The sequence below is a fragment of the Antennarius striatus genome, chromosome 5 (assembly GCF_040054535.1).
Source record: "Antennarius striatus isolate MH-2024 chromosome 5, ASM4005453v1, whole genome shotgun sequence".
Lineage (NCBI taxonomy): Eukaryota > Metazoa > Chordata > Actinopteri > Lophiiformes > Antennariidae > Antennarius > Antennarius striatus.
In genome coordinates this window covers 15860347-15877337 of record NC_090780.1, presented here as the reverse complement: position 1 = coordinate 15877337, position 16991 = coordinate 15860347, and the positions used below count along the sequence as shown (strand labels likewise).

Below are 16991 nucleotides of genomic sequence, written 5' to 3'. Positions count from 1 at the left end.
CCGGTCAATCTACGTTCCTGCCGTCACCTATGGTCACGAGCTGTGGGTCGTGACCGAAAGAACGAGATCCCGGATACAAGCGGCCGAAATGAGTTTCCTCTGAAGGGTGTCCGGGCTCCCCCTTAGAGATAGGGTGAGAAGTTCGGTCATCCGGGAGGGACTCAAGTCGAGCCACTGCTCCTCCGCATCGAGAGGAGCCAGATGAGGTGGCTCGGGCATCTGGTTAGGATACCTCCTGGACACCTCCCTGGTGGTGTTCTGGGCACGTCCTACCGGGAGGAGGCCCCGGGGATGCCCCAGGACACGCTAGAGAGACTGTCTCCCGACTGGCCTGGGAACGCCTTGAGATTCTCCCGGAGGAGTTGGACAAAGGGGCTTTGAGAAGGAAGTCTGGGTTTCCCTGCTTAAGCTGCTGCCCCCGCGACCCGACCCCAGATAAGCGGAAGATGGATGGATGGTGTGTACAATGCGTAACTGTTGAATATATTGTCTCATCTTCAACTTTTAACCTTCACACATTGGAAACAAAGAAACACAAAAAATGGTGAGAACTTTTTGAATACAAGTTTAATTGTAGTTCTGATCTGTAACAAAAAAACCCACCCCCCCTTCCCCATCGTATTTCTACAGCTCAGGTGTATGTGCTGTTATGATTTCTGCAGAGTTGTGCAGCCATTGAGAGATCAGCACACATTACAAAGAACCTCTTACGCAATCAAGGAAATTTCTAAATGCTGTGAGGAGAGGAATGAGGATGCTCATGGAAAGTTGTTGACATTCAGCCTAGGTGAACTTCCACATTGTCTCCTGCCCAGAACTCAAAGACTTTTCAGTCTTTCTTCAGTTAGATGTCCTTAATTACATCCTCCAGCTCCTCTTTGGTAAACATATGGAAGGTTTTTCCGGGTTCCACTGTTGCCAGCTACATAGGATAGACACACAGAAAACATTCAAGAAACACTGGAATTTTTAATTTTCCCATACAAATTTAAAACTGCTGATGTGGTTTGCTTTAGATATTTCTACTGGCGCAATTTGAAAAAAACAAAACATTTTCACAAACAAATCTAGGCTTCAGGCATCCTCAACTAATGTGCCATACATATTCAGTAACAGTTAGAAATGAAAACCAACCTCAATATTGGTGGCGTTGAGCTTCTCCTCCATGACTTGCTTCAGAATGGTGAGAGATGACTTTATGGCATCTTTTAATGTCATGGACTGTCAGTGACGCAGGGAGACAGGACAAAGTCAATCCTGGTGATTTGTATTTCTTTGCTTAAATTGAGATGTTTTAATGTATGCATTACATTGGTTGAGATTTTTAAAAATTACTAACTTGCTCTCAAACCAGCAGCCATTAAAAGTCACAGTTGATTAGCTATAGTCTCTATTGAATATAAATATGCACCTTGTGGTAGACCTCTTGTAGTGAACTTTGGGCTCCTTCAGATGCAGAGCCGATGGCCCGAGCATCACACTGTACAAAGGTTCCTGATGGGTCCATGTGGTACCTGCATTAACAAACAGTTAACATTTCACTCACTGTGAAGTTGGATTTAAGGATGAACATGATCCTTATTTAAATTTCAAGTCTTTAGAACCACTCAAGTAGTTATTTTTACATACAGCTGGGGTCCTTTCTCATCAACTCCCCCAAACAAAAGTGCAACGCCAAATGGTCGGCTCTATAGAGGTGCAGAGAAACAAAGCACAGATACAATGCAGGTTATGCCATCTTAATCAGACACCCTTAAATATTATGCCTTGAGAAAAAGAAAAATTAAAGCTTGGGATTTGAATGCTTATAAAAACAGCTTAGACTAACCATGGCACCAGGATCTGCATCTTCCTCTCCAAACTGCAGTGCAAGGTTGGACACCGCCTGCGTCACACTCTCAACAGTCATTGTCTCATTGTAAGTGAACCAGTGGTTCTGAGGAGGAATATATTTACAGGTTAATTGCAGGAAAAACTTAAGGTCAGAAAACTGCTGATTACAACATGTTCACCAACTATACCTGTGTTTCCACCCTTGCTTTGTCAATAAGAGTCTTGGCATCAGCTATCAAGCCACTCATGGCACAACCTTTGAGGTAGATACACAAAAAAAATTAAGGAACTGCAAGCCCTGCTAACTCTGAAAGTAAAGTAACAATCAAGATGCTTAAACTTAGGAAATAAGAAATCTTATTCTATGATACTTGTGGGAGTATTATCACACAACATGAAAGAGTATCGTCAGTTTTTTTTAGTTCTATATTTGGGAACAAATTTTTTCAAAATTTATTGAATATAGGAAACGTGAAAAAAAAATCTATCTTTACATGTACTGTATAAGAGTAAGCAATGCCTCTGATACACGTACGTGCAACAATTGCAAATCAAATCTTTGGCAACTTTGACATTTTAACCTGAATGCAAAGCTTTGCCTGGAGTAATGCATAGGCATATTGACTTTTTAATTATTCTCATCTCCACACTTGAATTAGCATATTGTTGCTTCACATTAAAAATAGTTATTGTTGACCATTAAATTTTAGCTTCATTTTCAAAAAACATTCTTTTATATGGTGAATAAATATTTAACCGAGCTAAGGTTCTGACAAGGGAAGTACTGATAGATGGGTTATCAACTTTACATTTACAGACAGCAGTGAATGATATTCTGTCCTTGATTTCATCCCACCAACACTATCCACTGCACACATATACTGTAGGTCTTTATTGTGTGTATACAGGCCAAATGCAGGGCTCAAAATTGTGACCATTTTGGTCGCATATGCGCCCAAATTTTTATCAGTGCAGCTATTAAATATATTTGGGAGCACTGGTGGGACTAGGGAAAAAATCTGGTGCGCCTTTTTTTTCCTCTCTCGCTCTTTCTCTCTCTCTATAGAGCAGGGGTCACCAAATGGTTCTGTCGGGACCCGTGACCACTCCATGTTAAATTCACGAGACTAGAATTTCTTGGCGCATTTTTACTTGAAGTTCGTGGCTACAGACGGCGGGCACTGCTCCTCCAGTTCATACGGTAATAGCGCCACTCAGTTCAGCCAATCAGATCGTTTGTCTCCCCTGCGCCTTCAATGCACCACGAAGTGAGACAGCTCGCGACTGCTGTGAGTTTACCACTACAGCGGAGCACAGAAGAAGGGAGACTGCATAGCTCCAAACGAAGGGAGGTTAACGAGGGAAACCGCTGGTTAACAATGAGTGGACGAAATTTATATTTGTTCTACGTCAGGCAGTTCCAAACCATTTTACCTCACATGGTCTGAACATATAGCATGAATTAAAAGTGGTAATATGAGGCACCACTATGAAACAAAGCACAGATCTTTTGCACAGAATTATCCCCTGAAGTCCGAGCTGAGGGCAAAATGACCAAGAAAAATGCAAACGAATGTTCACCAAAGGCATGGTGAAGTTTGGGGCAACATAAAACATCTTTTAGTGATGTTTTAAAATACATACAATCCAATAATAACCAAAATGGTTCAGTCCAGGTACCAGGCTGGCCTGACAGCGCGCCACAATGCGCTATTTAAGCCACACCCAGGTAGTGCCTCGGTTTGGCCCCTGACCCGGTGGCGGACCAACGCAGCATCCTCAGGTGAGCGTCTGTCATACAGTTTTGTGTGGATGTGGGGAAAACGCATAGGCGCCGAGTGTGCACCCTCGAACGCACTACCGCTACAGTTTGTTTGATGCGGACACATGAGTGTGGACCTGCCAGAGAATGTGCGCCAAACAGTCTGAGCAAGACCGCGGTCCTGCCAGGAAACATTGAGAGCGCAACTGCGGATGCTCTCCTGGCCGAGGGAGAGAGGCACACAGAACGGAGATGGACGGAGCGGTCTCAATCGCTCCGTCACTGCCTTGCTTTTGGGTAGGTGCTCCTAAAGTCTTTGCTGGTGCTACTAACTTCTAAATTTGGGAGCACCAGTGCTACCACGAAAAAAAGTTAATTTCGAGCCCTGAAATGGTATGTGTGTGTGTTAATTGTCAAAGGAAATTCTCTTTCTCAACGGTATCTGGGATTCAGTTAATGTGCATACAGTATTTGACATTTAATCTGTCTTAATGCTTACCAATATGACTGTCAATCTCCACAATTTTTTCAATGCTGTTGGGCTCCATCAACGGAGAGGTAATCCTCTTCTCTACTGCCAGGCACACCCCCTCTGATGTCTGGATACCGATGGCTGTGGAGCCCAACTGCATTATCAAGGTGAAATGACCAAAAACAAAACCAAACAAAAAAAGAACATAAAACAAAACAAACATGTGAGCATTGTTGTCAGAGAAAGCATAAAACAGTGCACATTAGTCAACAATGGTGATTCAACAATACTCACTTTTATAGCCTCTATTGCATATTCAACCTGGAACAATCTTCCCTCAGGAGAGAATGTGTTCACGCCTCTAAGATACAATATGAATAATAATTAATTTTAGTGATTACTACAAACTTAACATTGCGAAAAGGTTTCAACCGCCAAAACATATACTATTGACATTAACTCTGGTTTGATGTCTGTTTATTTGTAGCTGATTAGACTCGCCAAAACAAAGTGCACACTTTGAGACTAGTGTTTAATCTACTCTAGTTTGGATACAACCCTGTCAAAGGGATGCAATATCAAATGCTTTTAATTCCGGAAACAAGGCTAAAACACACTGATATCGAAAGTGAAAGAGCATCGATGCTTACTGACTTTTAGCAACACCTACAAAGTTACAAGGATTGGAAGCAAAAGTAGATTCACTAATCTATAGTTAAACAGAACTCAAAAACCGCCAATACAGAAAATTTTGCTGTGATCTAATTGCCACTCGAAATCGCTCGACAAATGACAAAAGTACTTTATGTTATGTCTACCTGTCATATTCCGATCTTGTCAGAAACATCTTTAATCGTTGAACGCAGGACCTGCAAAACAAAACGACTGGTTTAGTTAAGAATCGTGGAGCTACAATGGAAGCAATTTTTAAGTGTGTAGGCGATTTTTTTTTGTTTAGCCGTGACAGTGTGATTAGCTAACTAGGGTTAGCTGCGTTATCCACCAGCCATGCTAGCTAACTGTCGCAGTCAATCAATAAAAGATAACATAACTTGAAATGCTAACAGAAGACTAACAGCAATATTAGTAGTTATTAAATATATTTAGGAGTAAATATAGAATAAATTCCACATTATTCTTGTCAATAAATTCACTTGTAAGACTCATTTACCTCCAGCCACAAACGCTTGAATGAGTTCGCTTGTTTCAGGACCGTCTGTGGAGTAACATCTAAGTGTGCCGGTTGTCAACAAATTGGAAACAAAGTTCCGGATGTTCGATGCGTTTAATGTGATTTTTTTGTGTGGTCATTTTATGCTTTTAAATAAGTCGATTGTGAATTGAAACAAATTATAATTTACTTTTAATGTTATTATGATCAGATGATTAATAATTTTAATTTTTCAACCAAAGATTATCCCGATGTCTGCGGAAAAATAGCAAATTTTCAGCAACAGAAACCGAGTTCCGACTGTTATGTTAAAATCATCTTAAGTAGGGATCCCAGTCGCGGAAAAGAAACAATACTTCTGGGTGTGATATATATGTACTACTTATCACACAGAAAAATCAGATCGCACAGCTGTACGCATCGATACAGAGACATAATTTTACAATGCCTTGCTCATGACAGTGAGTCCCATATGGTCTAGCGGTTAGGATTCCTGGTTTTCACCCAGGCGGCCCGGGTTCGACTCCCGGTATGGGAACATATGTTTTGGGTCGTACAAGACAGAAATTTAAATATTGACATGAGGTGTTTTAGGTCATACAACACACAAATTAAAAAATATATCGTTTTCACATTAACAGATCATTGCAACATTATTGTAAAGAAAGGGCAAACCACTCAACATTTTTAAAATCACAATACGAAAACACGGTAGCCAGAGACCGCAACATCCCGCATCACCCCTGAATTCAAAATTTTACCTTGACCTACTTTCATTATGGTCGCAGCAATGAATTCTATATTGTACTATCAAGTATGACATTGACCTAGTTTTCCAAAGGTGAAGGTCATCATCACATTTTTTTAACCTCTTTTATACCTGTTGCTTTTTGTTTTGTGATTAAAGCTCATCAGGTTTCAGAGATGTGTACCTCAAAAGGTATAAAAGTGAAAATTTGACTTTGACCTAATTTTCTCAAGGTCATCTCGTTTTCATCCCCTTTGCCGCCCGAGTAATGTGCTTTTTGTTTAATCTATCTGCAACATTGTGACGACATTTGGTGGACGGACGGACACAAACACTGACAATTACAATACATCACCGCTTTATGGGACGCAATTGCAAATGACGAGCGCGATAATACACTTAAACAATCATTGGAAAAAGACAGTTGTTGTCTTCTATGAACAAAACTAATTATTCTAAATACATTCATCTTCTACTTTGAATTACTTTTATGAAATGCGCTTGTATTAATTTATGAAATCAAATAAATTATAAAACTAAGCATCATTAATCACTGTGATCTTGAATAATGTTGCTGTTGGGAAGAGGAAATCAGCCAATATACATTTTACAATTTACAGTTTTAATTTACAATAATAAATTAACACTGATAAGTTGTCACGAATGGCAGGATATGGACCCGCTGGTTAACAATGAGTGGACGAAATTTATGTTTGTTCTACGTCAAGCAGTTCAAAACCATTTTACCTCATATGGTCTGAACATGTAGCATGAATTAAAAGTGGTCACATGAAGCGCCACTATGAAACAAAGCACAGATCTTTTGCGCAGAATTATCCCCTGAAGTCCGAGCTGAGGGCAAAATGACCGAGAAAAATGCAAAGGAATGTTCACTAAAGGCATGGTGGAGTTTGGGGCAACATAAAACATCTTTTAGTGATGTTTTAACACCGAGTTCTCATCCAACCTGGCTTAAAAAGCCTCATGATGAGTATACCAAGGATGTTCAGGTGTGAGGATGAGTATCGGGTGTGGAGCCGTGGCTCCACCCACAAGCCTGGCCCATCTCCCTACCACACACCAGCACTGCCGTGACAATAAGTAATAATAAGTAATAATAATAACAAGTTAGTCACAGACTGCAACATCTCGCAACACCCCTGAATTCAAAATTTTACCCTGAGCTAGTCTTACTCACACTGGCCTTCTCCCTCGTCTTTCTATTTTATCCGGTTCCTGACTACAAAAGTTGAAACTTGACCTTGACCTAGTTTTCTCAAGGTAAAGGTCATCATCTCATTTTCATCCCCTTTGCTGCTCGAGTAACGTGCTTTTTGTTTCATCTTTCTATCTGCAACAGTTGCGAAGATATTTGGTGGACTAACTGACGGACGGACGAACACATGAACACTGATCACAATACATCACCACTTCGAAGGACGGATGTCATAATAATAATAGGTCTGTCTCTCTGTCTGTCTAACAAACATTTAAATGTAAAAAATAATAATAATTGAACCACTTGAAAGCACCACTCTCTTGACGGTGTGTACAGTTATAAACGAAAAGATTTTTTGGGAGAGGGGAAGCACATGCAACTGGTGGTGTCGGGTTTCATTTCCCGGGTGGGATCAACTTTGGTTCTGCACTGAAGTGCCGTTGCGGCACTGCTTGTCTTCAACTCTGAAATCTCACCAAATAAAGTCCCGCTGCAGCTGTTGTGAATGGATGCATCTTATGTGTGTTGGTTTTTTGGGGCCTTTTAGGGGGACACCTGTGACAAGTCTCCCTAAACTAATATCAGAACATGAAGATGAAGAACATCATGACTCAAGCCCTTCTCTTTATCCACAGTAAGTCAGCTTTTGTCTGTCTGTCTGTCTGTCTGTCTGTCTGTCTGTCTGTCTGTCTGTCTGTCTGTCTGTCTGTCTGTCTGTCTGTCTGTCTGTCTGTCTGTCTGTCTGTCTGTCTGTCTGTCTGTCTGTCTGTCTATCTGCCTATATATCAGCTTTAAACAATTTAACTTATTAAAACTCCACATAAAATAAACATTTGGAGGACTAACTCCATGCTTTGCCTCAACATTCAGACTAACACACAAACACTTTGCTGTCACATGTATTATATTGAGTTGGACAATGAAAATCAATAACTTAACTGCCCATGATTAAAAAGCAGTCCAAGTTTTTCCATTACTGTTTTCGTTCAGATCTATTTAGTTTTCTGACGGTACATTTTTATTTGTGTGCTTTGTGTATCCTTGAATGAATACAGTGACTGAAAATGATGTGTTTGTATTTTATATGACTTAAGAGAAGCTTTGCCTCCCACAGGATCTATGCTGCTCTGATAGGTCTGTTCTAGACATTATCCAGTTCACTTTACCAGCTGTTTCTGTTTCAGTTCCTGTGGCTTGGCTTTTCACTGCAGGTATGTTTCATTGTGTGTGTGTGCGTATGTGTGTGCGTGCGTGTGTGTGTGTGTGTGTGTGTGTGTGTGTGTACATGTGCAATTGTTAGTTATAGCTTTGCATTTTGTTCTTGCATTTTGTTCTTGCAAAACTGTCCACCCTTCCTGTCCACCCTGTCCTCCAGCGTCAGGTCAGCCTGGTAGCAGCAGCAGTGTGGTGGTGGCAGGGCACAATGTGAGTGCTCCTGCTGGGTCGAAGGTCATGCTGCAGTGTGTTAGCGGCCGCATGGTGTGGACAAGGGACAGTGTGAGGGACAGACAGAGAGTGGTCCACTGGGACGTGTACCGAGACCATCCAGAGTACAGCATGGAGAGGGTGTTGGACATGTTCTCTGCAGGGGAACAGAGGATCTACAACTCCTACAACCTGGGCAGGGTTGGGCTCAACCCAACAGCTTTCAGGGATGGAAACTTCTCCATGGTTATCAAAGGTCTCAATAATGTCTTTAGCTGTTTGACAAATTGATCTCTTGTGTTCATTCCATTGCTGCTCTTCCTTTAGACCCTTTCAAAGCTGGTGACAAAGAGCATTTTCAAATGTTTTGATCAGATTATTATCTGTCTTTCAACCCTCCAGCCAGTAATTAAGTTTGAGTCATACCAGAGCGAGTTGAGTCAGAAAAAAAATGCATCACACATGTTATCAGTCATCTTAAAAATGTCTTTCTTCAATTATTAATTTGTTTTCTGAAGTTACAATATTAACCAGCGACACATCTGTCGTCATTTAATATTTTATTCAATAAAGATATATTATTTCCTACTCAATAACATTCTAGCAAAAGGAGGGAGGTCAGCAACAGTGGCATTTGTTGGGTGTGGGAAACTTTAATATTCACACACTTAATAAAAGTTCAGAAAATTAAAAGTTGTTGTGATTAACCTAAATTGACAAAATGTTTTTTTTGATTATACAGTATATTCAAACGTTTGTGGCAATGATGACATTTTGACAAAAAAGTGACAGAGGTGAAATTGTGTTCTCATTTATTTTAACTAATTTATTTGAACTATTAACTAATTTCCCTGATGGACCGTCCTGAAGGGATGAATAAAGTCCTACTCTCTAGTCCTACTCTCTCTATTTCCCATCCACATGGCTTCCTTTTTGTTTCATGTGGTGACAGACGTGACCATGAATGACAGAGGTCTGTACTCTTGTAACCTCCATCATCTCTACTGCCACCTGTATGAAACAGTCAGGATACAGCTCAATATTACTAAGTCACGTACGTATCACACAGTTCCTAAACCAACATCCTCAACATTATTTTTTACATTTGCATATTATGCCATTATATCTTTATGTACCACAAAGGCCGTAAACAGCAGCGCTTCTGGGATGGACAGAAGGCGGTCTATGTTATTCTGCTCGGTAGCACCGTGGTGCTGCCGTGCATCAACAGACGGAACATATGGACAGACTGGAGTAGAGAGGAGGAGGACCAGCAGGTGTGTGCTTATTTATGTTACTTATGTTTGTTGATCCTATTCACAAAATCAGTTGAGGTTTAGTTCCACTTTGAAGCAATTACACATGTTAAGCTGAAAACTGTAACTCCATTCTCCACCTCGGTTGCTCTTAGGTGGTCCACTGGGACCGCCAGTCTCCAGGGGTCCATCATGACCGGGCCGACCGGTTGGTGGACCTGTACGCCTCTGGAGAGCAGCGCAGCTATGGACCGCTGTTCCTTCAGAGGAAGATGAACATCAGCAGCCGAGCATTCTCAGAGGGAGACTTTTCGCTGGCAATATCTGATTTACAGGTGTGTGTGTGGAATTCGTGGAACTCTGCAGAAAACACCACAAGAGTGAGCTGTATTGTAACGTCATTGCACTAAGAGAGTGCAGACCCCCCAGTAAAGGCCGCTCAGGAGCCCCATTATGTCATTGCACCGAAGAGCAATAGTAGGGAGGACTAGCGCTCGCACATTCAACGGTAATACGGTGCAAAACAAGGACAGCAAACAGGCCTCAGAGACAGGCTGTCTACATCTAAAATGTTGGGAGTTTGTCACCAGAAGGGAATTTAATCTGTAACCTCTTCTCTAAAACATTTTGTCTTTCAGATATTTGGGTTAAATACCATTTATGTGTTATCAGTAATGTGGTTCAGTTTGCTGAACATCTTTTCAAACTAGGCATTCTTCATCTGATCTTTGTTCCCTTGATATCAAGGCTAGATCATATTGGCCATGTTATTAGATTTTATAATAATGTTGTTATGTATTTACTGCGTAAAAGATTTATCATGTTTTCATATCAAACTGCAAAACCTAAGAAGTTAGTGCATATCAACAGAATGCTTCAAGTAATTAAAATTATAGTTACTTAAATAATTCAAACCTTTGAAATTATTTGTTTTGAGTAGAACAGACGGAACTGTTTCATATTAAAGAATTGGATTAGTTTACTAAAACTGTGTTGAAAGTCATAAATGTCTTAGTGTTGATTACACTAAATCATTTAACACTTTTAAATCATTCCATGGAGACGCAAACTAGAATTATATCACTGTGGTGTAATTCCAGGTTGTTCCAACTAAGTTATAAATTATATTTTCATTGATCTTAGTTACAGTAATACTGTCAACATACAAAAACAAACTAACAAAAAGCAAATAAAAACAAAACAGAACAACTGACCACACAAGACTGGCAAAATACTAAAAATATATGATGATAGGTACGCTTCTGACTGCTCTAAATGTTTGCCCTCATGCAGTCTGGATAGTGTTCTATAGAACACATGTGAGTTTCATTAGCCGCACAGCTCTTGTCAAGTCATACTCTATTGTTCCCTTTGGAAAATGAGTTTAGCAAAAGCACAAATCTGCGTTCTAAACCTCTAGAAACACAACATATTTCTTCAGAGGTGTGACTGTATGTGTCTGCATGCAACACACAGCTCACAGACCAAGGGATGTATTCCTGCCACCTTCACCATCACTATTGTGGCCTACACGAGAGACGAGTATTTTGGGTCACAGTGGAACCGCCGGTGATTCTGACCACCCTGTCAGCCAAAGCTCTGCCCAGTAAAGACAAAGGTAACACAGCCAGCCGCACAACGTCAACACAGCTCTCTCTTCCTGTTCAGGTCTTTTTAATTCCCACAGCAGAGAAGAGGTTTTATGGCTTAAGGGATCTTGGACTATCGTGTGTTTGGTTGGTCTTTGCATTAAAACCCTCTGAAGGTTGAAAAAGAAGAAAGGAGAGGAAGAAGAATTCTTTCTTCTTGCTTGGTGAGAGATTTCTTGCACTGTCAGCTTGTCTGATGCCAGAGGCCTGAAAACAGAACGCACTTCCAAAACACTCCCTCATCCTTGTTCACCTTCTTTTCAACCCACCATAATAGTGCTACTAAGGAGTCCCTTGGTAACTCTGTTGCTGTAAATGTCTGTGTCTTTATTATCTGTGTATTCCTCTTCTGATTATCTTCTCAAAAGAGCTTTGCTCATATGTTTTTGGCTCCAAAACAATCCCCTCGTGTTAGGGTGTGTCAGGCGGAAGATAAAGAAGAAGTAGCAGACAGATGAGAGCTGCCTACCTCAGTTTCCTGAGAATGCGAGCGTGTCTGTGTAACTAAGCAGAACTTATTAGGGGAAAATCTTTCAGAGGTCTAGAAATGGCAAATGCTGGTAGCGGTTTGTGTGTGTGTGTGTGTGTGTGTGTGTGTGTGTGTGTGTGTGTGTGTGTGTGTGTGTGTGTGTGTGTGTGTGTGTGAAGCAGTGTGCAAAGTCAGATTTCATTTCAGTGGAATCTCTCTCTGCCCACACAATGATCTTTCACTCCCCAAGCTGTAATAATAAAGAAGCATTGCACCATGGGAGTTTTACCAGTTAGGGATGCAGTTATTTCTCCTCTGAGCTCAGACAGATGGTATCCAGTCTTATCTGCTCTGGTTTTGCCCTCTCGACTGTCTGCTGCCCTGTTGACTTTGGCTGTGTCCTCACATTCTTCAGCCCACCATCCGCTCCGTTCATCATGCCCTCTCTCCAACTCTCTGTCCCCCCACCTTTAAGGCTCTGGTTTATTTACTTTCAATCGTATTACTGTCATGTGCTCTTCTTTTCTCTTTTTTAAACAAAGAACATTTTTCTCAAGATTTACAGCCAGGACTGAGATGTTTGCTTCATCTGCGCTACAGCTGGAAACACTGACAAACAGAAGAGAAAGGTGATGAGGTTTTTGAGATAGAGGGACATAAAGATGGAAGGACGGCTGGGCAAGACTTGTGTTGTTAGAAAAGGGCAAAGGAGATGTTGGTCACCTCTCCTTCCTATTAGAGTTATTTCTCTGTTCTGTTGAGGAAGGAGAGGCTTGGGCACCAAGTCATGAATTCCATTCTGGACATGACTGATAAAATAAGTCCTAAACTAAAATCAGAGGATTTGTAATGTCAATGAACCTGTTTTAATTTTTGGAACCCCTGAGGAAAGTCTTTAGCTTCATTTTAGGAGGAAAACCTTTCCGTGCTCTTCCTCTTCCTCAGCTCCACTGATCCATTTCACTTTCTCCTTCCTTCTCTTCTTTTCTTTACTTCTCTGTGTTTTACTGCCAGGAAAAGTAAATCACAGCACGACGTTCTGTCTGGATCTCATATTGCTGCAAAAATGTTGAGTTTGATATCCATAGCTGCTTTTTTCCTCACTTTTTTTTCAATGAAGCAAAATGAAACCAGGTGGTCACGCCCATTCAGCGTCTCGACACTCACATACTTGAACAGTATCTCTTAATGCTCACCAACAAATTATTTCTTGCTGCACAGGAAATACATTGAAACTGTTTCTTTAGCTGGGATATGTCATCCCATGTAAAAAAAACCCAACAACAACAAAACTTACACTGATGCAATGAAAATTATTGAATCTGTGCAGTCACATAGAATTTTTTTTATATTTTCTACGGGTGAAAATTTCTCAGACAATATACCTAGTAGTTTACAAGTACTAAATAAATGAATGACCTTCAATCACAAATCACTTGATACTCCAGGATTTAAGACAGAATTAAATTTAGTAGAAATTAGATGCATCTAGGTACTGTATATGAGAAATAAAATTAAATGAAAGATAAAACATTATTTCCCTTAATTTTTTCCTTGTTTACTGAAGAATCATTTAGAACCCATAGTGGTGTTTTTGAATCTCAGCTTAATGCGTGAGCATCCAAACACTCATCATCATATTCACCTGAGCTTGACTGTTTTACAGTTATTCATATTTTGAAAAAAAATTGTCATAATGGATGAAAGGATTTTAGGTATGCATTATAGCTTTTACGCAATCCATCACATAAATTTCAAAACTACATACAACCTCACAAATACCAACTCCATGATTGCACGGAGGATTTACTGTATGTAATCACCAAGGCATCGTGAATGTTGGACACAAGTCTGTAGTGATATACTGTATATAGTATGTACTGATAAAGATGGCGGCACGGTCCGCCTCATGACACGGCAGAACCGGGTTCGCGTCCCGCTCTGTGCGGAGTTCGCATGCTCTCCCCGTGTCTGCGTGGGTTCTCTCCGGGTTCTCCGGCTTCCTCCCACCTCCAAAAGCATGCGCTTCAGGTTGATTGGCCGTTCCCAAATTGACCGTAGGAGTGTGTGTGTGTGTGTGAATGGTTGTTTGTTTCTATGTGGCTCCGCGGTACACTGGCGTCATGCCCGGAGTGTCCCCCGCCTCACGCCCTGAGACTGCTGGGATAAGCACCGGCTCCCCCGCGACCTGCGTTAGCAGATTAAGCTGGTTGGAAGATGACTGACTGACTGACTGATAAAGATTGGCCTTGTGATGTTTTTTGCAAATGGTAAAACAATAAGAAACAATCTGAGACATGACAACCTTGTACTGGCTGTCAGGAAGTCATCACCAGGCCATAGAGGAGAGTCACGACATGTGACCACTGATAAGCCCCACCGAAAACCTGGGGTGTTTTTGTGACAATAGACTGTCAAGGCTCGAACTCGACTGGCAGGGGGAACCCAACCAGTCAGACAAATCCGAGGTGGGGTTGACGAAAGGCAGGGTCCAGGAAACTGGCTGAGTCAATCACAAAAAACCAGAACAACAGGCAGGATTCAACGGCTGGATGGTCAGGGCGAACACTGGTGTGTGGAGAGAAGGCAGGTGACGTGAAAGAACTGGTTGCTGATGAGACATGATCTGGAATGACACAAAAGTTAGTGATACGACAACGAAACAAACTATCAGACAAGCGGTGTGACAAGACGATTGTAAACCCAGGCAGCTCTGACTGAACAATGAGTCTCCATCCCACAGGACGACATCTACAGGTCGTACTAGTAGACGTACTGTCTGTGTAAATATTGAATTTGGTTGAGAAATACATGTTCAAAAATCATGGTTGTGTGATGAAATCCCCTAAGCATATCGGCGTCTAAGGATGACCAGCATTGTCTGTGGACAGAGGAGCATTAAATACTGACTGATGTGATCTCTGTCCTAATCAGAAACTGCTAAGAATGAATCCCCGCGTGTCATCAATGTGATTCTGCCTGAGCAGAGGCATCACTTTCTCATGCCACTGGGCTACATCCTCACCGCCCTCCTGCTTCTGGCATTCATCGTCCTTCTCATCATCCTCATCGCCCGCAGGCGCAGAAACAGAGGTACAACCCGCAAAACATCAGGCGAACTGAAGCTATTGGCACAGATTGGAATTCCTGATTTTCATGTAATAGTCTGTCTTGTGTTTTCAGAGTTTGATCAATGGGCATACACGAGGTGAGCAAGAACACCAAGATATATCTACACACACACACACACACACACGCAAAACCCTGGTGCATCTTTCTTACGGCGATAGGTCCAGCAGAAGTCTCAGCAGCTCAGAGGACCATGAGATGGACGTTTCTCAGGTGACTGTGTGCAGCGGGGAGAACAGGAGATTTGGTGGGTTGGTAGAATGTGTGCAGTGTAAGTAGATATGTGTTACAAACGTGCGTGTATCTTGACTTTCTACCATTTTGACACAGACTACAAGAACAACATCCTAAAAGAGAAGACACACACTGATGTTCAACCTAAATTTGTTGATCTCGACAGAGGTAATACACATCTACGGAGTCAGTCATCGTTAAGGTCGTCATTTTCCTCCTTGTTTCACGTAATTTTTCCTTTTTTACAGAAATGCAGATATTTTCTAAGCGAGGACATGAGACATAAATTAAAAACTAAACCTCTGGCTGGTCCAGATTCTGCACTCCAGACTGAATGCTACCCTCTGTCCAGGCAGAAGACAAAATCTAGTGAAAGGCTGAGAAACCATTAAAAACCATCCCACACTGAGGATTTAAGTTTGCAAACTCTCTATGAAAAAGATGTCCTTTTTGCATTCACTGTTTTTGTTGAACATAGAAATGTTGAATCATCTTTCACAGCATCACAGATCCACCCAGAGGAGTGGATGCAAAAGTTGAATAAAGTTGATTTAAAACAGAATTATCAACATTATTAGTTATCAGCTTTGATCCTTTTCCAAGATTTTTCTATTTTTCTATTATTTACTCTCATACCATTTTGGCTTAACAGTCTACCGTGCTCTAATCAATATGGCTCCTTGTAGGCTATGAATAACGTGATTGTAGCTTTTGTTGAATATTTCTTCGTTTTAACACGTAATAAAGTTGAATGCTGAAAACAAAGTGATTTAAAATGACTGGTTTATCACTTCTTTTCAAATTACTCTATTATACAGTATGTACAGATGTTTTTTTGTTGCAGAAGAAATTTCAACTTGTCATGGAAGGAATAGCTATAGATTTCTTATCAAGCACACCGTTAATCTCCACTGTGAAAGTGGGTCAACATAATGTGTTTTTAATCTCACAAAGCCTCTCGTGGTTTATCTCCACTAAATATAACATCCAAGGCCTCAAACAAGACATAAATAAAAACAGATATATGATGTCACTATTCGCTACTTCCCCCTCAACAGAAAGCAGCATAAACACATTATATTCAATAATTTACCTCATATGGGATTTGGATATAAATCTCTACCATACATTGAGTACCTGTATATGATATTTCTGTCAATACATATATGGTTTCTGGTACAAATTTGTCATTTTTAAATAAATGTAAATAAAAAGTATATTGTTTGGCGTGGTTTTATTTAACCCATCAGCCCACATTTTAAAAGCATATGGAGCCTTTAAACACTTAAAAAAATCTACCGTAAGAATATAAACTTCTCATCACATTGATGTCACTGGAACAGATCATCAGATGCAAAATACCACATAAAGACACATACAGCCACTGTGTACTGGATTACAGAACTGTCGCGTAGCTATTAACTACAAGCTTAATAACTTCGTCTGTCCACTCCTGGAGGAGGGGTCCCTCCTCTGCAGTCTTCCTGAGGTTTCTCCCATCCATTTTTTCCCCGTTAAAAGGGTTTTGGGGGGAGTTGTTCCTTATCCAATGTGAGGGTCATACTGCTCGCAGTACACAAAGGTCAGAGGGATATCGTTCATGTGCAGATTGTAAAGCCCTTTG

The 16991-nt window shown here is 40.9% G+C and overlaps 2 protein-coding genes and 1 non-coding gene across 3 annotated transcripts; 2 read left to right on the top strand and 1 right to left on the bottom strand.

The window, feature by feature from the left end:
* Positions 1–608: 608 nt before the first annotated feature.
* Positions 609–5302, bottom strand: psma5 (proteasome 20S subunit alpha 5). The gene is made up of 10 exons (XM_068315627.1): positions 5239–5302; positions 4886–4936; positions 4362–4428; positions 4095–4221; positions 2022–2089; positions 1829–1936; positions 1630–1688; positions 1412–1514; positions 1135–1221; positions 609–922 (listed from the first exon to the last, which is right to left on the bottom strand). The coding sequence occupies exons 2-10, from the start codon at positions 4912–4914 to the stop codon at positions 845–847; spliced, it is 726 nt and encodes a 241-aa protein (XP_068171728.1). The 5' UTR covers positions 4915–4936; positions 5239–5302; the 3' UTR covers positions 609–844.
* Positions 5303–5704: 402 nt separating this feature from the next.
* Positions 5705–5776, top strand: trnae-uuc (transfer RNA glutamic acid (anticodon UUC)). Its single transcript has one exon. It is a non-coding gene; the product is annotated as a tRNA-Glu (tRNA).
* A 1863-nt stretch (positions 5777–7639) lies between these two features.
* On the top strand, positions 7640–16548 carry LOC137594807 (matrix remodeling-associated protein 8-like). Its single transcript, XM_068314337.1, has 12 exons — positions 7640–7839; positions 8390–8416; positions 8581–8886; positions 9583–9684; positions 9774–9907; positions 10042–10221; positions 11363–11504; positions 14939–15097; positions 15188–15212; positions 15295–15380; positions 15464–15535; positions 15616–16548. Exons 1-12 carry the CDS (start codon positions 7794–7796, stop codon positions 15651–15653), a joined length of 1317 nt encoding a protein of 438 aa, XP_068170438.1. The 5' UTR covers positions 7640–7793; the 3' UTR covers positions 15654–16548.
* Positions 16549–16991: the final 443 nt, after the last annotated feature.